A 21360-nucleotide genomic window follows, 5' to 3' on the forward strand; every position below is an offset into this window, starting at 1 on the left:
AAAAACATCCTTAAGGCTATACATAAATTCATTAATTTTTAACCTACAAACATGTCAATAATTGCATTACTTCTGTGTTTAAAAGACAACATTATTTTTGCTGAAACAGATCCATCGCCAATTCAGCTGATAAACCAATTCTTGGAGCAGGCCTCCAAACCCTCTGTAAATGAGCAAAACCAAGTGCATCCACCAACTGATAACAAAAGGAACCGCACATTGAAGCTCCTTGCACTCAAGGTAGCTGCACACTTGAAGTGGGATTTAGAGTTGCTGGAAAAAAGGTAATTTATAACATTCTTTGCGTCATGAGACCTTTTTAAACATCAGAAGTGTTTTTTTAAATTAACATTGCTTTGAAAGGCATCGCTTAACCTATTAGAAACCAGTGGCATTTTAATAGTGTATTTACCTTCCACCAGTTTGACTGTGCCAGTGCTGAATATGCTTCTGAACGAGTTGCTCTGTGTCAGCAAGGTTCCTCCAGGTGTAAAGCACATTGATCTCGATCTGTGCAGCCTGCCTCCGACGACAACAATGGCTGTACTGGTGTACAATAGATGGTAAGATCGGATGTCTCTTTTATAATGTATTCTTTATGAACAAAACTTTTTTTAACTAACCTGGGTGGACCAGCATTTGTGATCATGTTGTAAGACTTTTGATACAGATCGCATTCTTAAAAGATGTGAAAAGAAACAAATAGCCGTAAATTAAGTCTTTGACTGCTACCTGTTACATTTTGGGAAGAGATGGAGTTTATGGTAGCTTAGTCAAGTAGACACAAACATTTTCTTAAATTCATTTGCAAGATGTTTGCAGTACTGGCTGGGCCTGCATTTATTGCCCATCCCTAGTTGCCCTTGAGGTGGTGGTGAGCTGCCTTTTTTAGGTGCTACAGTCCATTTGATATTTTTGGAGCGATACTCATCCATATAAGTGGGAGTACTTCATCACACTCCTGTCAGATGTTGGTAGATGCAAGTTCAGCAGTGGAAATGCCATTGAATGATAGGGACACTGGTTTGGTTCTCACTTGTAGCAGATAGTCATTGCCAGGCACTTGTGTTGTATGAATGTTACTTGACATTCATTAGTCCAAGCCTAGATACTGTTTAGGTATCGATGCATTTGTACTTCGACTCCTTCGCAATCTGAAGAGTTGCGAATGGTACTGAACATTGTGGAATCATTGGCAAACGCCCCCACTCTGACCATCTGCTGGAGGGAATGCCATTAATAAAACAGCTGGAGATAATTGGGCCTAAGAAATAGCCCTGAGGAACTCTTGTAGACATGACTGATCTCCAGCAAGAACATCACCATCCTTCATGTTGAATGAATCCACCCCTTCCAGTAATTTGCATTGGTTCTAGATTTGTTGCCAGTTTTTATGCCTCACCCAGTCAGATATGACCTCGATGTCAAGGGCAGTCACTCACACTGCCGCCTGGAGTTCAGATGCTTGACCATGTTCCAGCCAAGTAGTAATGAGGTCAGGAACTGAGAGCCCTGGCAGAACCCAAACTGAGTGTCAGTACACAGATTATTGCTAAGATAAAAGCAAACTATTGTGAATGCAAGAAATCTGAATTTAAAATGTCTAAAAATCAGTTCTGGCAGTGCCAGGAGACAGAAGCAGCTATTTTTCTGAATCTAATATGACTACTGTTCAGATCTGAAAAGGACATCAGATGGTATTTTCTTACACTATTGACAGAGGAGCAAGTGGAACGGATGGTGAGAATACCCAGAACAAATGATAAAGAACACACTAGTGGTGGTAAAGGAAGGAGAGAAGTGTAAAATTGGTGTGAATTATAGATGTGTCACCTAGGCTAGTAATCCAGAATGTATACTGATGTTCTGAGGAAATGTTACCAGATGAGAAAAGTCAACTCTGATTTTTCTTCACAGATGATGCCAGACCTGCTGAGCTTTTCCAGCAACTTTTGCTTTGTTTCTGATTTATGGCATCCACAGTTCTTTCAGTTTTTATTCTGTAGGTTAATGTTCCTAGGGTATGGATTTGAATTCCTTCATGGCAAGTGGTGAAATTTGAATTCCATAAAATCTGGAATTAAAAGCTACGCAAATGGCAAACATGTAATGATTGTCAAATTAGCAATTCGCTAATGTTGTTTTGGGAAGGAAATCTGCTATCTTTACCTGTTCTGGCCAATTCCAGACTGATAGCTGTGTAATTGACTTTAGACATTAATGGGTGGCCTGGCCAGCAATGATCACATCTCACTCTTTTTTTAAAAAAAAATTCATACATTGATCCACTGTTCTGAGAGCAAAGGTCTTGGCATGATTCAACGAGGATGTTGTCTGCAATCAACTGCAGGGCAAAAGTCGTGTTCCTGACATTTTATTCCTTGCTGAATTGAATTATGAGCCCTGAGGCTGTAAAGTTCTGTGGGGAGAATGAGTTGCAGTTCCTCCAGTTTGCATTGAGCTTTGTTGGAACTCTACAGTGGAGCCAGGCCAGAAATTTTAGCATAGGAACAAGATGGTCTATTGGAATGGCAAGCAACTGGAGAGTCGGGGTTCTTATGGACAGAGTGGAGGTGTTGGTAAAGCGTTTGGTCCGCCAATGTAATTTTCCATTCATGGAGTTTGTCTAGCATTTTCTGTTTTCATTTCAGGTTATTACTCAGCAAATGCTGCTTGGTAAAACCATTGATATCCCATTCTATCACTTTATCGATGATCAAGGTAAAACTGATGGGGTGGTAATTGGACAAGTTGGATTTGTCCTGTATTTGCGTGCAGGGGATGCCTGGGCAATTTTTCACATTGGGTAGATGCTAGTGATGTTGTACTGGAACAGCTTGGGTAAGTGTGTGGAAAATTCTGTAGCATGGGTCTTCAGCACTACTGTCAGAATATTGTCAGGGCCCAAAGACTTTGAATTGTCTGTTGCCTTCAGCATTTATTTTTGATACCATGTGGAGTGAATAATCACATCGGCTGAAGACTAACATGTGATGCTGGAGATCCCTAGAGAGGGCCGAGATCGATCATCCATTTGCAAGATTGTTGCAACTGCTCAGCCTTAACTTTTACAATGATGTGTTGGGCTCCCCCATCATTGAGGATGGGATATTTGCTGAATTTTCCCCTTAAATGGATTGTTTAAATGTCCACCACTGTTATTGGATATGGCAGTGTCTCAGAACATAGGTCTAATCCAGCAGTTGTGGAACTGCTTCGTCCTATCACTTGCTTCTTAGGACTGTGTTGCCAAACAGCGTGTGTTATTCATTTTTAACAATGCTCAACACTGTTCCTGGCATGTCCTCCTGCATCCTTCATTGAACCAGGATGGACTTTTGTAGAGAGTAATTAAAAAAAATTGTACCAAATGTGTAAAATGGCCTGGTGTGACATTAAAAAGTTACATATTAATGAACTGTATATTTCTTTTTTTTTTGGTTTGTGATATAGGTGACTGTGTTTTAAATAGGCTATAAAAGAGGAAAATTTCATGAGTGTTCCATTCTAAAGATTCCTTTTATTTATTTATTTGAGCAGGGCGGTTAGAACAACTGTCCAGAGCAGCTTTCCAGTGAAACAGTTAAAACCTGGTCCTCCTCAATTAAACATGTGAGTACAGAATCGTGCACAGGGTTTTACTTGCGGGTTTAGAGCAGATTTTTCTTCCATTTTATGCTGAACTGCAACTCTATAGAAAGTAGCCACACTTCACTAATTTCAAGCAGCTTAGGAACATCTTGGTTTTGGCTTGAGTGCAGAAGATTTTGGCTCAATCTTGTCTGGCCTCAGGATTAAATCAGTTGTAACTAGAGAAATATGGAAAGGTATATTATATCTGCTTCACCATTCAATTAGACCATGGCTGATCTGTTTATGGCTTCGATTTATTTATCCATCGTTATTCCATAATTTCTACGGGATCCTTCAGGGGTGGCAGGTGATGAAGCCATCTGCCATGTGAGTGGCAGGAGTTGACAGAGGCCTGCAACAGAATGTTGGTAGTGATAAGAGGATTGGGAGGCCACAGGGGGAGTGGGATAAAGAGGGATGCTGCTTAGAAATAATAGAATAAAATGAGTTTATTTTGTCGCTAATTCATTTTTCATTCTGGAGTGTTGTCTTTAGACAGGAAGGTGCCTTCAGTCACGTGAAATGATATCAGTTTTTGTCTGCTGTTTGTGCCACCTAGAGTTGACGTTCATAGCAAACTCAGCCTTGAAATGATGCCAGTAAAGATGGCTGCTTTGTCCTGAATGATATCAAGCTTCCTGAGGGTTGTTGGAGTTTCAGTCATTGAGTGGGGAGTATGCCATCACACTCCTGACTAGTATCTTTTTGATGTTGGGCTTGCTTGGGGACTCGGGAGTGAATTACTCACTGCAGAATTCCTCGCCTCTGTCCTGCTGTTATCTGGCTAGTTCAGTTTTTGATCAGTGGTAAACCTCAGGATGTTGATATAGGCTCTGATGGTAATCCGTTGAACGTCCAGGTATAATTATTAGATTCTCTTGTTTAATATGGTCCTCAACGAGCATTTCTGTTGTGCGAATGTTACTTGTCAGCCCAGACCTGCATATTGTCCTGATCTTGTTGTTTGCTGCTTCACTATTTGAGATGTCTATCAGTGAATGGTGCTGAACATTGTACAATCAGCGTACATCTGTCTGTCAGCCAGTGGCACTGACTATGGTGTAATCAGAGAACATTCCCATTTCTGATTGTATCATGTAGGTAAGATATTGATGAAAAAACTAAAGATTGCGCCTGGGACTGTACCCTGAGGAACCCCTGTTGCAGTGTCCTGGAGTTGTCCTCTATTGATCACAAGCAATTTCTTTTTTGCGCTATGTATGTCTCCAACCAGCAAATAAAAAAGGAAGATGCTATCGAAACTCAGCAGGTCTACCAGCACCTATGGAGAAAGAACAAAGTTGATGCTTCAAAACCGATAGGACAGTTAATCAGAACTGGGTACCAGTGACTCCAACAAGCCGAGAGATTCCCATTGACTTTAATTATTCTAGGGCTCCTTGATGCTACAATTAGTCCTGAGGGCTGTCCCTTTCACCTTTCACTTATAAATGTTAATTTGGTAATACAGAACTTGGGTATTGTTGGGTAAAAAAGGTACTAAACATGCATGATCAGCCTGCACTTGCAAAACTCACAACAGTGTCCGACATTGGATGTGATTTTTCAAATTGACAACATTTGCTAAATAATCTTGTGTGTACTAAGAATTATGCAGCCAATTTAAGATTGAGACTTAGGCTTGTAATGTGATGCATTTGATGTGTACTGGAAGGTACATGTATTAATACACAGGGCTCTATTTTCTGCCAACAGAAGGAACATGTATCCATAGCGTCAAATCCGCAAAATAGATGACAGCCATCTAGTCTGAACAATGCTTTGACAAATCAGAGCCAACCTGCCTAGCTTAGCAGTTAACTTTCAATTATCATGAGCTGCTGTATTCTTCATGGCAACATCACTTCCAGTGTCTAATTGCCAATCAATCAGTACACTCCTCTCATACGGTATAAATGTTGTTTTCCCCCGACATTGGTATTTCTTGCAAATTTTCCTGATGAGGGAAAAATGAAAAGGTTCAACAAAACGTACCTTATTTTCAGCCGTACTAAAAGTTACTTATGGTGAAGCATTTCATCATTTTACAGTCATGCCTATTGTCAAATGTTATTTTGGTATTGATCCCCCAAACACCTGTTTAGCGTCCTAACCTTCTAATTGTATTTATATATTTTGTGTCATTTATGCTGGTATTTAAATAACCATTTGTGTCAACCTCGAAGGGTGGAACTACTTTCTGTTGTTGCATGCTCATAAGAGAGTGAGACTTAGAAATTGAGGTTACCATTTTGTAGCTATATCTCCACATGAACTAGCTGGAGAGGGGTATGCGTGGTTCTGTGCCTCCCAAGTAAGCTGTTTCCCTCCCAACCCATTTACCAAACTGAAGTCATCAACCTCTCTTCAAAAATACCACACTCTATCCCTATGAAATTACAAGCTGTCCATTTCCATCGTTGCTTTCCTCTCAAGCGTTTTAACATAGTCACCTCTCAAATTTGTTCCCATTTTCATTAAAACATATTTGAATCTTTCCATTCTGTTTCTGTACAAGTCACAGCAGTGAAGTGTCTTTCATCAAAACCATTGATGACGTCATGTACATCAGGAAAGAAGTTGCAAGTTATAGAATAGTAGGTTTGAAAAGATTGTTTTTAGTATAAGGAAACTTAAATGCAGGCAGAGATCAGATGGTCCAAATTGTCTTTTTCTGTGCCGTAGAATCCCTGTAATCCTGTAGTGCACTACCCCTCTTGACTTTTGGCAGCCTTCAACATAGTCAAACATTGTAATCTCCTTCAATACCTTGCCTCCGCTGGAATTTACCAGTTGGTTTCACTCTTAACTGTACCATATTCTTCAGCTCTTGGATCAGTCTCAACTTATACCTGATTGCATTCTGCGAAGTGCTTTGGTACGTTTTTTTGAGATTAAAGCACAGTAGGAATACAAGTAATTATTCTTGTTCTTGCAAGGCTTCTGACTGGTGGTGCAAAATTCCGGAATGGCCCTTTTTGTGTCAAGCTCCTGTTTAGCTGAGCTGTAAAAGCATAACTATTGAGCATTTGAATGTGGCTAGTAGTATTTTTCTCTGGCTTTTCCTGCTAACACTGCTTTCTCTGGAGGTTCCCGTGAAACATACCTTCAGTAACGTTCTGTTCCTCGTCTCCCACATAGTGGTTCTTCCATCACTGCTGTTGACCTACTTGAAGCCAACGTGTTGTCGGCTTACTTGTTTGACATCCACTTATAGATTAAGCACAATGTCCTCAAGTTAAACATTTGAAAATTCAAAACTGTTGGCTTCATGTCCTGTATGAGCTCAGATCCTTCTACCCCTTAATATTAACTGTTCTATTTGATTCCAGGCTAGTTTTTTAAATCCATAACATCCCTACCACAAAGACTTCCTTCTTCCACCTCCATTACATTGGGTAGCTTAGTTCTTAGGAAAACTGTGTTTTCCTAAGAGTTCCATCAATGCATTTCTCATCTCTAGACTTGACTGTTGCATTGAGTTTTGGCTTGCCTCCCATCTTCACGCAGTTAACCTCAGGGCTCATCTAAAACTTGAGTTGGCCATATCTAACCTCCACCAAGTCCTCCTCATTGATTATCACTATGCTCTGCTGACTCCCATTCTCTCAACTTTCCCCATTTAAAAATTCTTGTTCTTGTCTTTAAATTCCTCATGACCTAACTCCAATTCTACGACCTCCTACTGCCTCACATTCTCAACGTTCTGTGTTCCCTCAGCTCCAGCCTTTTACTCTCCTAACAATCCTTTGATGCACCATTCGTGTCTTCATGCATCTAAGACCTGAGTCCTGAAATTCATTCCTTCAACCTCTCCCACACTTTCTTTACCTTTTAAAATCCTTCTAAAATGTATCTCTGATATAGCTTTTGTACAAAAACCAGCATATGATCAAGGTTTGGAGATATACCATTAAGCCCTTCAGTCTTATTCTGTGAGTAAGACTGTGACTGCATTTTGCATTTCTGCCTATCACCAAAAACTTCTCATTCCCTTGTTTAACAAGAATCTCTCTATCTCTGCTTTAAAAATATTCAAGGATTCTATTTATGAAAAGTTGGTGGAAGAAGAGTTCAAAACCTGAAGACCATTTGAGAGAGAAAATTTCACCTCTTCCCTGATTTAACTTGATGCTCCCTGTCTTTTTGGAAAACATTAGTCCCCATCCTAGATTCTCCCTTAAGGGAAATCATCCTCTCCACCTTTACCCTAAGATGTCCTGTCAGAATCTTTTATGTTTCAGTCAAGTCACTTCTATCTCTTCTAAGTTCTAGCAGATATTAGCCTGACCTGTCCGGTCTGTTTTCATATACCAAGCTATTCATTCCAGGTGTAAGTCTGGTAAACCTTCTCTGCGTGGCTTGCAGACATTTGCATCTTTAAAGTAGGTGACCTATACTGTAAATGGCATTCCAGATGTGGACCCACCAATGCCGTAGATAACAAACTTGTGATTAAATAATGATATTTCATTAGCTTTCCTAATTTCTTGCTGTATCTGCTTGCTAACCTTTTATAATTCCTGCAGTAGGACACCCAGAACCCTCTGCAACCTTTCACCATTAAGATGATACAGTGCTTTTCTTATTCTTCCCGCCAAAATAGGTGATCTCACATTTTCCCATAATACACATAATTTGCTACATATTTGTCCACTCATTTCAGTCTGTATGCATTTTTCTGAACCCCCCCTTACTTTCCTACCTATATTTGGGACATTGGCTTAGACAATTTTGGCAACAGTGCCTATCTGTCCTACCATCCAAATCATTTCTAAAAATTGTGAAAAGCTTATGTCCCAGCACTAATCCCTGTGGCATGCCACATGCTACATCTTAAATACATCATATATGGATATCGCATCCTTTGGTTCAGTGCCAACTATTGTTTTGTTCCGTTTCTGTTAAAAGCCTGGCCTTTAATTTTATAAATATATACCATTATAAAAATGCAAGCTGGCTATGTTTTTGCAAATTGCTTCTGATTGATAATGTGTGGTTCTGGAATGATCCTGATGTGTCAGGTTTAAGGATTCAGATAACTTTCTTTGAATTGACCTCCACACACAGACCTGAGGTTTCTTTTTTGCTTTGATTGACTAAATATAATAGAGTCAGAGTGTTGTACAGCGTGGAAACAGACCCTTAAGTCCAAGTCCATGCCGAATAAACTCAAACTAAACTAGTCCCATCTGCTTGTGCTTGGCCTACATCCCTCTAAACCTTTCCTATTCATGTACTTATCCAGATGACTTTTAAATGTTGTACTTGCACCCACATCCACCACTTCAGCCTATTTCTCTCTGCAAAATGTTGATTTACTTCCTAACATTAACTTTTTTTGCATAATATTTTAATATCTTTTGCTGGCAGTCTGACTAAATGCAGAGTGTGAACCTGTGCAAGACCTCAAGGAAAGCCCTGAAATTAAAAAAGTTTCCTTGTCTGTCAATACATCTGGTCTGCATTGGGCAACACTCCAGAAGTGAATCATTGAAGTCAGAAACATTATGGTTAAACTAGTGCTGTAATTTTCAGGTTTTCTAGATTTGGAAGGTCCCAATGGCTTTGCTTTTTATTTTGAGGCTGATTGGCTAACATACAGAAAATTCACTTTATGACCCACAAGCATTCATTATTAAATATTTAAGATTTATTTTTATTCAACCCATTTGGGCATGTTATGAGACACCTATAGGGAAGGTGTGATTTGAATCAAAGCTCCTGGCCCATGGTAGGGACACTACTAATGCACCACAAAAACAGTATTATTGAACCTGTATGCTGATCATGATTGTAGATTGTTGGCTCAGGACAATGGAAAAAGTTGTAACTGGGAATTCTGGTTCTCAAAATTGCTAGTTTTGAGAAATGATTTTTTCCCCTAGATTGTTCATTCTCAGAATCACAGTTGTTATTGCACAAAAGGTGGTCATTCAGTCTGCTGTGCCTGCACCATTCTATTACTTACTGCTGATATCCTGCCCTTTCCCTGTATCCCTGTACACCCTTTCTATCCAAATAATCATGAATTGAATGTTTTGTATGTTACCAATTTGCCAAAAAGCAAAGTCATAAGGAACTCTTAAATGCCTCAATTGAGCATGTAAACTTTATTGAATCTTGATAAATATAGAATTGTTATCACTCAGCACAATTGTTTTAGAATCTTCATTTTAAAGCAAAAGACACATTTAATAAAAATAATTCCTTTATCGATATTTTCTAATTAACCTGTTCGGAGGCGTTATTATATACTTCTGGAACAGGTGGGACTTGTACCTAGGTCTCCTGACTCAGTGGTAGCACACTACCACAGCACCACAGGGACCCTAAATTTCTTGATATAATATTTTCCAATCAACCTGTTCAGAGATGTTGTTACTCACTTTTGGAGCAAGTGGGATTTGAACCCAAGCGTCCTGCTCAGAAGCCGGGTCCATACATCACATCTTATGTTTCTTGATACATTTGAGTGCTTAATATAGGGCAGTTGAAAATGGTTTTGTTTCAAAAATAAGTATTTAAATCACTGTTTCATTCGCTATCTATGAAGTTCCTTTTAAAAATTAACCTTTTGCTACATTGCTGTCACAAAGTTAGTTTCTTAGTCAATTACAGATAAGAGCAAATAAGTCTTGTTTCAGTTGTACAGAACACTAATGTGATCACATTGGAGAATTGTAAGTTCTGGTGCCCCTGCCTAATTCACGATACACTTGCCAAAAAGGGACTGCTGTGGAGGTTCACCAGACCGATTCCTGGGATAGTACTACAGTATTATGAGAAAAAATATAGGAGACTGGGCCTGAATCCTTTGAAGATTGAGGAATGAGATTTGTCTTCACAGAAACGTAAAAACTTCTTAATAGGTTAGACATCCTCCCTACAGAATGTGTTTTTCACCTGGCAGTGGGTTCAAGAACCAGCAATGCAGCCTCAACAAAAGCCAAGCCGTTTAGAATTGAAATGAGAGCTGTGGAGGTTCAGGCATTGAGTATGTTCGAGACTGAAATTTATAATTTCTTATTGCTGATGACGTTAAGGGTTGTGGGAATAGTACTGAGAATATGGCATTAACGTAGAATCAACCACGTACTGAAAGGCAGACAACCTCAGAATGGCCCAGTGCTGACACTTGACTAATAAAGGCAACTATCTCTCATGCATTCTTAACACCTTATTGATCTGTGGGTACCTCCAAGAATCTTTGAACATGCCCACCAAGGCCCCTCTGATCCTGTGTACTTCCTAGGGTCCTACCATTCACTGTGTATCCCCTTGCCTCGTAAGTCCTCCCCAAAATTTATCACCCCTTGCGTTTCAAGATTAAAAACCCACAAGAGACTTCATAGGTGGATGCTTGAGAAATCTTTGCTCTTGTTAGGGAAATCAAGGACTTGGGTTCACGATTTTGAAATAAAGTGTCTCTTTGTAACACTGAGCTGAGATTTTCCTTTTCTCAGAGTTGTTAGTCTGCACAGTTCCTTTGCCTAGAAAGCATTGGTGGTTGGACCATTGAACTTATCCAAGGCAAAGTTAGATTTTTGATTGACAGGAGCCAAGCGTTAGGACATGAGACAGGAAATTTGAGTTGTGTACACCAGATCAATCATGATTTTATTGAATACTGAACCAGGCTTGAACAGCCAAAGGCCTAATCCTAGAATCTTAAGTACAATGTTTCTCTTTTGTCTAGACTAATATCAATGTTGCGTTTGTGGACGTTCAGTTTTCAAGTGGAATGTTAAACTGATCAGATTGTTTTAAAAGATTATCTGAAGAAAAATACAATTTTTCCCCAGTCTGCTGGTCCAAATCCTCCCCTCAACTAATAGAATTTCATTTGCTGAGATTGTGATAGGCTTGTGGTGCATGTTCACCCTTGTTTGCCCATCACTTTTTATTTCTTTGTCTACTGGAATTTCATGTTCGATTAAACACGTTGTTTTCTGCTCTTGTGCACAGAATGAATCAGATGCAGCAAGAAAAGGAATTGACAGATAACATTTTAAAAGTCGTAAGTTTTACATTAGCCTTCTTATTGTTTTGAAGAATACCTGTTAAGTAATATTATGTTTTCTTAGTTTGTATTCATTCATGGAATAATGTTTTGGTGAAAGGTGAAGAAAATTCAATCTGTGAAGACACTTGTGTTTGAAGCATTAGAAAATAGAAAATATGGATATTTTAGGTCTCCTCCCTATAACAAACATGTTTTTGCAACCTGTGGTTGACTCAGCTGGAGTATATGATCTGCCTCTGAAGTTGCTGAATGAATCTTTCAGTGCAATTATGATTGACTGTTTATCCTCTGACAATAAATGAATACTTCAGGAAATTCAGGGCCTTATGAGCTCCTGGAATAGCCACTCTGATCGGTTGGAGAAGCATTTCCCACATTATGTCTCTCCTCCTCTTCCTCTCCTTTTTCTCACCGCACACCCTGTTTGTCAAGTGGTTGCTTTACCTTTCCCAGGTATTGCTTGGCTTTGGGTGAGATGGATAGCTGCAGAGACAAGGTGCCACAGTTATGTGGGGCAGGTTTGATGCATCTTTATCTGGCCGTCGTTGTTTGTATGTAGGAATTTATTTAAACTATATGCCCAGTACATTATAATACCACAAAGTCCTTGTTATCCAGTTTCTTGAAAGACTGGCTCTGGAAAATCACAGCAATCTCTGAGCGAGCAGAACCACTGTTGCACTTTGGTTACACTCTTGTAAGTGTTCAAAGATTTTTGTGACACTCTCTTTTCTGTATTTTATATTTTTTTTAGCAAATCCCCATGGATTTGTCCATGTTAAGACCAGAATATAATTGATAACACATGCAAAATAGAACAGCCTGATCATTTGTTGGCATTGGATTATGGTATTCGTTGCTGCATTAACGGTACATGGGAATGCTAATTCATTGTGATGTGGTGATTGCGCAACTTTTATTCAAAGTGGGACCTGTTGAAAGAGATGCCCTTGTAGGATATGTAAGCCTCTTTGTCTGAAGGTGAGATCAGAACCGATTCGACTGTGTTGGCAGTTTTTCATAGATCTTAGATCTGAGAATCCCTACATTGTGGAAACGGGCCCTTCACCCCAATAAGTCCACTCCGACCCTCAGAGCATCCTACTCAGAACCATCCCACATGACCCACCTAATCTACACATCCCTGAACACTACGGGAAATTTAGCACGGCCAATCCACCTAGCCTGCACATCTTGGGTCTATGGGTGGAAACTGGAGTATCCAGAGGAAACCCATGCAGACACTGGGAGAATGTGCAAATTCCACACAGACAGTTGTCCGAGGGTGGAATTGGACCCAGGTGCCTGGTGCTGTGAGGCAGCAATGCTCACCGCTGTGCCACAGTGCTGCCCGTATCCCCTTTATGGAATGATATCTGATCTCTGACGATTCTCCTCTATTCTGACCATTCTAAAGTTGTTTGAGGGAATTACAGGGAAACATCAACTTGTTTGGAAGGCACTTTCTTCGTAATAAAACTACTAAATGTCAAAGACCTGGTACTACTTAAAAGAATAGCTGTGAAGGTCTGTCGAAACTCCAAAGATATACCTTCCTAAAATGTGTAAATTAAGTTATTTCTGAGCAAATGGCCATTTTTAGACTACCAGGGCAAAACCTGAATAATGCTGAAAACACATTTTACAAAGCTTTTCATCTTGCGCTCATCAAGCCAATTCATAAGCAATGCCAATGTAAGGAGAAAACCACATTTCTACTGTATGAGAAGAGCGTGCTAACTCGTTGACAAATTGGACTCCGAATAGTGAAGGTACCACCCTGGAGAGTGCATGTTAGATGATTACTGATTACTGACAGTTAGCTACCGAGATCTGGTTAAATTTTAAGCCAGGTAAGTTACCTGTAATCAAGGTATTGGCCAGAAAAGTGGCTCTCACCTGTACTATTGAGTTGAAACAAACACAGTGTACGTATTTTTTCTGTTTGTAAATAAAAGAAGCCTTGTATCTATTTTAGTAGTTTTCAATATGTTAAGACCAAATTTCCAAATTAGCTGATGGAAACAAGGTTGGAGGTGTGGCAAATGGTGACGGTTTTAAAAAAAATTGGAAAAACAGAATCGGGCTGTAAAGTTATTGAACTCTGTTGAGTCTGAAAAGCTGCAGGGTCCCCGAGTGGAAAATGAGATCCTGGTCTTTGAGCTTATGTTGAGACTTGCTGGAGCACAGCTTTAAGCCTGTGATAGAAATGTTGGCATGCGAACACAGTGGTGTGTTGAAGTGGCAAGCAACTGGAAGCTTAGAGCCATTTTTATGGACAGAATGTAGGTGTTCTGCATTTCATCTCCCCAATTTGGAAGCAACCACACCGAACATCCCTTGGCACCCTAGTTTAAACCCTCTAAGTGGAACTAGCAAATCTCCTGCCCTCCTTGTACCAGTCCCATCTGCCATGAAGAAGAACAAGAGATGAATCCAGATACCTGAAGCCCTCCCTCCTACACTAACTCTTCAGCCATGCATTCAACTGTATAATCTTCCTATTTTTGGCCTCATTAGTATGTGGTACTAGGGATAATCCTAAGATTTTAGCCTTGGAGGTCCTGCTTTTCAACTTTCTACCTAACCCCCTAAATTCTATATAGAGGAGATACAGATTGAAACCTTTGGACAAAAGATGCAGAGGGCATCTAGAACAAACTTACACACATTCTCTGATAATGACCTGGAACTTGTTGCTCAAGAAGGTGCAAAAAAAGACTGTCAGTGATTTAGAAGGGAATTTACATATCTGTGGAGGTGAAACAGAGGTGCTGGACTGCTCCGCAGAGAGACTGGATAGGCTTAATTGGCTGAATGGATACCTTCTCTGCTGAAGATGACTGACTGACAACCCTGTGGTTGGACACATTGAACAGGAAGGGCATCTTTTCTGAGAAGATTTCGGGTCAGGATGTAGTTGGGAAGCTGTCATTGTATATGCCATGATTAAGAGGCATTTTACCTCATGTACAATCTAGTTTTGACCGATTCACTACTTCAACCCTGCTAATCTTGTGCACCCTTCCATCTTTTAAGACCTCCTCAAACTCAATATGCTCAACTTTGATTTAGCCTTTGTTTATATCGTGCTATTTGAAATGCTGTCCCAGATAGTTGGTACAGCAGCCATGATCATGAGAGTGCCACTATAGTCATAAATTTCCTTTGCCTTGACGCTGCTGTATTTTTCTACTGTATATCTTCTGATTGTAGCTTTCACAGAAATGTGATGCATGTCTTGTGGAATTCTTAACAGCAGAGCTTGGATGGGCTACATCCCCCTTTCAATGGCACTAGCTGTTTTGTTAAATTTAAAGGTCCTGTTTAAATGTTAATGAGTGGATGCATGGGTGAGATGATTCAGAGAGTAAGTTGTTGATGTGAAAGGGTGTGCTGGTGGTTGGGGTGGTAATGGAGTCAAGTTACTTGGGTAGTTCTGTGGTAATAATCAGGTTGGGCCCTGAGGTTAATCTGATATTGCCTTTGGAACTTGAAAGTTGCAATCCTCGTTCCTGTTCACTTACCAGGCTTTTCACAAGGTCCCAATGCATCATTGGCCCTATGTCTGTTCTTGATAATCTGAATTAAATCCTTTACTGGATTCAAAACATCAAATGCAAGGAGTAGTACTGTAGTTACTGAAGAGAACAGTAAGGAAGCTGGTGAACCTATTAATGGATTTGAATTGCAAGTAGCCAAGTGACAGAAGTAAATAGATTTCACCTGGATGAGGCCAGATCCCTCCAAGGTACCAACTTCTAGTTTATTGTTTTGAGACAGTATTTGAGTTTCCCTTTGCTCTTACTGTGGAGTTGTGTTGATTCTGTCCTATATATAGAACAAAAAGTAGAACTTTCAAGCCCACGGATGTCCAAATGAAATCCAGTTTAAATTCTAGTCACTGTCATACTGTTATAATGTTAAAGGGTTCAAAAAAGATTTACAAAGATGTTGCCAGGATTGGAGGGTTTGAGATATAGGGAGAGGCTGAATAGGCTGGGACTTCTTGCCCTGGAGTGTCAGAGGCTGACCTTAAAGAGGTTTATAAAATCACAAAGAGCATGGAGCGGGTGAATAAGCCGAGATCTTTTATCCAGGGTGGGGGAGTCCAAAACTAGTGCATAAGTTTAAGGTGAGAGGGCAAAGATTTGGAAGGGACCTGAGGGGTAACATTTTGACATAGATGGTGGTGCATGTATGAGCATGAGCTGTCAGTGGAGGTGGGGTAAATTACAACATTTAAAAGTCATCTGGATGGGTATATGAATAGGAAAGGTTTAGAGGGATATGGCCAAATGTTGGCAATTAGGACTAGATTAGTTTAGGATATCTGCTCGGTGCAGATGAGTTGGACTGAAGGGTCTGATTCCATGCTGTATAACTCTATGACTCTATAATGAGAGAAATATGACAGCCATTTTATATATGGTGAGTTCCAACAAATCTCTAAAATAAATGACCAGATCATCTGCCTTGTATGCAGCTTGTCGACTGTCAGATGGTGAGTGCAATGTGGGAGGTCAGACCACCATGAGAGGTTTCTGCTGAGGTTACTCTAAAGGAGCCAAATCATACTTTGCAGCCCATCTGTTTGAAAATGATTTCAATTCAAAGTATTTCCCTTGTGAGCAAAATGGAGTAGATATGACTGCCGGTTAAAGCATTGGGATCAGCCATCACTTCCTCTTGCCGTTTCCTCTGTACACCTGAGAAATTTGACCCCTCTTAGTGGGAGCTGCTGGCCCCTTTTCTCCTTGTCTACTTTGAATGATCCTCCTCTATCTGTTAGCTGTCTGCCATCTCTATTTTAAAAAAGAACACAGGCAGTTTCCTATGAGTTGTCATTTGAGGTCAGTCACAAACAAGGTCCAGATGTGGAAGTGATCCTGTTGCCCAGAAACGACATATCTTGAGGCCTGTCTTTGGATTCCAAATTGGCTGGGATTTGTTCAGTAAAATCAGATCAATACAAGTTAACCTGATATAAGCAGCTTGCTTTATTCCAATTGAAGATACATGTAAAATCTAATTTTTCTGCAAATAGCTAAAGGAACAAGCTGGAGACTCCATTCTGGTTTTGGAGAGAGCTCTTCAGTTGACTACAGACCTCCACGTACACACCATGAGAACGCTGGACCTGATAGCAGCAGAACCTTGTCTGGCAAATGGAGAAACCGAGAGTTCAACGACTGGATTATGCATCAGTGTGGATGAAATGCATTGCCAGGTAATTCTCAGGAAACTTGCCATGTTTCCTGCTAAACAGCTTATGTAAGGAGGGGAAGATGAAATTGCCCCACGACATTGTGCTGTAGAAGTCCAAGTTGGCTAATATTTATTTTCCGTTTGCAATTTGGTCTTAAGGTCAGGTAAAAATATAAATGAAAGAATGTGGTTATATTGAAAAAAGCAGATATTTAATGATAGACAACAATTGAGCACTGACCTTGTGGTTTGCTGCGAGTTTTATGTTTCATTTGTATGTGGGTAATCCTTGTATATTGGCCACGCAAGCTTTTCGTAGACTCATACAGCATGAAAATACCCTTTGGTCCAATGCATCCACGCCAACCAGACATCCCAGACTGACACAGTCCCATTTTCAAGCATTTGGCCCATATCTCTCTGAACTCTTCCTATGCATTTACTACCCGTCCAGATGTCTTTTAAATGTTTTAATTGTACCCATCTCCACCACTTCCTCTGGCAGCACATTCCATACATGCACCACTCTCTGTATGAAAAAGTTACCTGTCAGGTCCATTTTAAATATTTCCCTTCTCTCCTTAAACCTATGGCCTCTAGTTTTGGACACCCAACCCTAGGAAGATGACCTTGGCTATTCACCCTATCAGAGCTTCATGATTTTTTTATAAACCTCTATGAGGTCACCCTTCAGCCACCAACGCTCCAGAGATAAAAGCCCCAGCCTATTCAGCCTGTCCGTATAACTCAAACCCTCCAGTCTTCACTTTTAGCTTCTACCCATTTCCTGCATATGGACTGTGCCCAGTAGTTCCAATGCACTACATTTGAGTGGACTGAATAAGTAGTAAACATAGAATTTCCTCCTAATTAAGTTTGTAGTACTGGGACATTGATTCTGATTCTGCATCGTAAATACTATCCTGCATTGAGAATTGAGTAAGTCTACTGGGGAGCTGTTGAACTAAGAAAGTTTCAAAGGAGTATATAATGGCACAGCCATTTGTTCATTCCAGCCATGTGTTGACCACTGTGCCAGATAACTAATTCACAGTTTTTTCAGGCCCATCCCAGAGTTTCTTCTTAAGTTCCTTGAAAGTGGAGTCACAGGGAGACAGGATAACGAAGAAGGTGTTTGGTACGCTTGCCTTTCTACGTCAGTGCATTGAGTATAAGAGTTGGGAGGTCATGTTGCAGCTGTACAGGACATTGGTTAGACCGCTGATGGAAAACTACGTGTAGTTCTGACCTACCTGCTATAGGAAGGATGTTGTTAAACTTGAAAGAATTCAGAAAAGATTTACAAGGATGTTGCTAGGGTTGGAGGGTTTGAGCTATAGGGAGACACTGACTAGACTTGGACTGTTTCCTCTGAGTGTCGAGGCTGAGGAGTGACCTTTAATAGAGGCTTATAAAATCATGAGGGACATAGATAGGGTAAAGTGACAATGTCTGTTCCCTGGAGTTGGGGGAGTCCAAAACTAGAGGGCATAGGTTTAAGGTAAGAGGGGAAGATTTAAAAGGGATCTAAGGGGCAACCTCAAGTAGAAGGTGGTGCTTGTATGGAATGAGCTGTCAGAGGAAGTGGTGGAGACTGGAACAATTACAACATTTAAAAGGCATCTGGATGAGAATATGAATATGATTCGCACTTCCGACAGACAAAGGGGGTGGCCATGGGTATCCGCATGAGCCCAAGCTATGCCTGCCTCTTTGTAAGTTACACGGAACAATCCGACTTCCGTAGCTACACTGGCCCTAAACCCCACCTCTGCCTCCGTTACATTGACTGTATTGGTACCGCCTCCTGATCCCATGAGGAGCCCAAACAGTTTATCCACTTCACCAACACTTTCCACTCCAACCTTAAGCTCACCTGGACCATCTCTGATACCTCTGTCTCCTTCCTGGACCCCTTTGTTTCCATCTCTGGCAACCACCTGGAAACCGATATCCATTTCAAGCTCATCGACTCCCACAGCTACCTAGAATACACCTCCTCCCACCCACCTTACTGCAAAAATGCCATCCCCTATTCCCAAGTCCTTCGCCTCTGCTGCATCTGCTCCCTGGATGAAGCATTCCACTGCCAACCATCTCTGATGTCCTCATTTTTCAAGCACTGCAACTTCCTCCTCCCCCCCCCCCACCCCCAACACAGTTGGTGAGAACGCCCTTGACCATGCCTCCCACATTTCCAGCAGCTCATCCCTCTCACCCCCTCCATGCAATAACAACCAAAATAGAATCCCCCTTGTCCTCACATACCACCCCACCAACCTCTGGTTCCAGCGCATTATCCTTTGACACTTCTGCCATCTGCAATCCGACTCCACCACCAAAGACATTTTTCCCTCACCACCCTTCTCTGCTTTCCAGTGGGACCACACTCTGTGTGACTCCCTTGTCCACTCCACGCTGCCCTCCAGTGCCACCACACCCAGCACTTTTCCCTGCAACCAATCTGTGTCCTCCTGTATCTATCTTCTCTCCACCTCTCCCTCTCTCCCTGTTTATTTTAGAACTCCCTTCCCCGCCCCCATTTCTGAAGCAGGGTCTAGGGCCAAAACATCAGCTTTCCTGCTCCTCTCCTGCTTGGCCTGCTGTGTTCGTCCAGCTCTACACCTTCATGTCTTGAGAATATGAATAGGACTGGTTTAGATGGAAATAGGCCAAATGCGGGAGTATGGGACTAGATTAATTTAGGATATCTGGTCAGCATGGACAAGTTGGACCGAAGAGCCTATTTCTGTGCTGTATATTTATGACTAAGTTTTTCTTCTGGAGTATTGCTTTTCATCTGTCATCTTCCATACCATGGCCCATGTGTCCCCAAACACATGAAATAGGAGCAGGAGTAGGCAACTCATCCCCTCAAGCCTGCTCTGCTTTTCGATACAATCATTGCTGATCTCATCTTGGCCTCACCTTTCATTTTTCTGCCTACTGTCCATAACTCTTCAAGGCACTACTGATGAATAAATTACTAATTCTATCTCCTCCTTAAATTTACTCTGTTCTGGCATCCACTCTGCTTGAGGTAGTGAATTCCATGGATTCACAATTTGTGAGAGAAATGATTTCTCCTACTGTCTGTTCTAAATCTGCTATCTTTTTTCTCCTGAGATTATGACCTCTTGCTCTTAAAAGACTTCCCGTGTCCACCGTACTTTCTGTAGGTTCTCATTCATTCCTTCCTTGCCCTTGTATTTCCTGTCTTTAACTTATTGTTCTCTGTGCATTTGCTATGTGCTTACTGGCACTGAAACAGACTATTCATCCTAACAGGTCTATGCCAATATTCATACTTCACGCTAACCTCCTCCCACCCTTCTTCATTTAAATTCATCAGCATAACCTCTGTCCCTTTCTCTCTCATTTGCTTATTTAGCCTCCCTTTAAATGCTTCAATGCAAGTTCAGCAAAACTCTGGATAAAGAACTTTTTCTTAAATTGCTTATTGTATGGTCTTTAGTTTATGCCTGCAGTTGGGAAAATCTCAATCTGTACCGTATCAAATCCTTTCATTATTTTAAAGATCTTTATGTTAAGATCACCTCTCAGTCGAAAGAAAAGTACCCCAACTTGTTTAGTGTTTCCTGATAATTAAATCTTTTCATTGTTCAATCATCGTAGTAATTTTTTTTTGACCACCTCCAATGTGCTCGTTTCCTTTTCGTAATATGAAGTCCAGAAATCTTCACAGTGTTCTAAATGTGAACTAACCAAAGTTTTCTACAAGACTAAAATAAATGTTCTGTTCTTCAATTCTGCCCTTTGAGAAATGAACCTCATCGCTTTTTTTTACTGGTCTTACTAATCTGCATCACTGCTTTAGTGACTTGTATGTCTGTACTTCTTCCAGACCCTTTTTAGTTCTCTATCCTATTCAGCCAATTACCTGCCAAGTAGTATAACGCACCCCTTTTCTTCCCATCAAAGTATGTTATTTCACTAACCTGCAATATCATGTTTCTCCTATCAACACTGCAAGAACCAAATAGTTCACGTTCAAATCTCAGTCAGCCCAAGTTCCCATTCCATAACCCCATGCTTCAATGCATATTCTTTTCACATTTGACAGCAATAAACATGAACCATGTTTCTGTTACCTCATCCCAACACATACCCTATCACCGACCTACACTACCATTCTAATTTTTTGTTGTACCTGAGCTGGACGCTAAATTGCTGCTTTCAAAAGTAAAAACAAAACAAAAACAAGAATGCATTGTTTTCATTTCAGATTTCCTGCATCACAGTATTTTTGCTTTTAAGTTAGTTGTGAGAAGATTGTATTGGTGTTTAAATATTGCTTCAGTGCAGGTTTAGCCTTTTGAGATTTCAAGAACTAAATAAAGTTTACGATTTGATCATGTGCAAGTGTGTTGCATTTTTACACGAACCATATGACCAATTAGAACTCCATTCAATTACATATTCCAGACATTATGTATTCCAGTTAACACTGCAGATGTGAATGTACTATTGCA

The 21360-nt window shown here is 40.6% G+C and overlaps 1 protein-coding gene across 5 annotated transcripts in view; it reads left to right on the forward strand.

Moving 5' to 3' along the window:
- ints8 (integrator complex subunit 8) overlaps positions 1-21360 on the forward strand; it is a 79164-nt gene that overhangs the window by 16833 nt on the left and 40971 nt on the right. For all 5 annotated transcript variants that reach the window (XR_007247330.2, XR_007247329.2, XM_048528848.2 and 2 more), the window contains exons 3-7: positions 110-284; positions 423-563; positions 3541-3612; positions 11602-11653; positions 16707-16889. Coding sequence is in view for 3 of the 5 variants with exons in the window: in XM_048528848.2 (XP_048384805.1) it covers positions 110-284; positions 423-563; positions 3541-3612; positions 11602-11653; positions 16707-16889 (623 nt within the window). In the remaining 2 variants the exon portion in view is untranslated. The remainder of the gene's footprint in view (positions 1-109; positions 285-422; positions 564-3540; positions 3613-11601; positions 11654-16706; positions 16890-21360) is intronic.

The sequence above is a fragment of the Stegostoma tigrinum genome, chromosome 5 (assembly GCF_030684315.1).
Source record: "Stegostoma tigrinum isolate sSteTig4 chromosome 5, sSteTig4.hap1, whole genome shotgun sequence".
Lineage (NCBI taxonomy): Eukaryota > Metazoa > Chordata > Chondrichthyes > Orectolobiformes > Stegostomatidae > Stegostoma > Stegostoma tigrinum.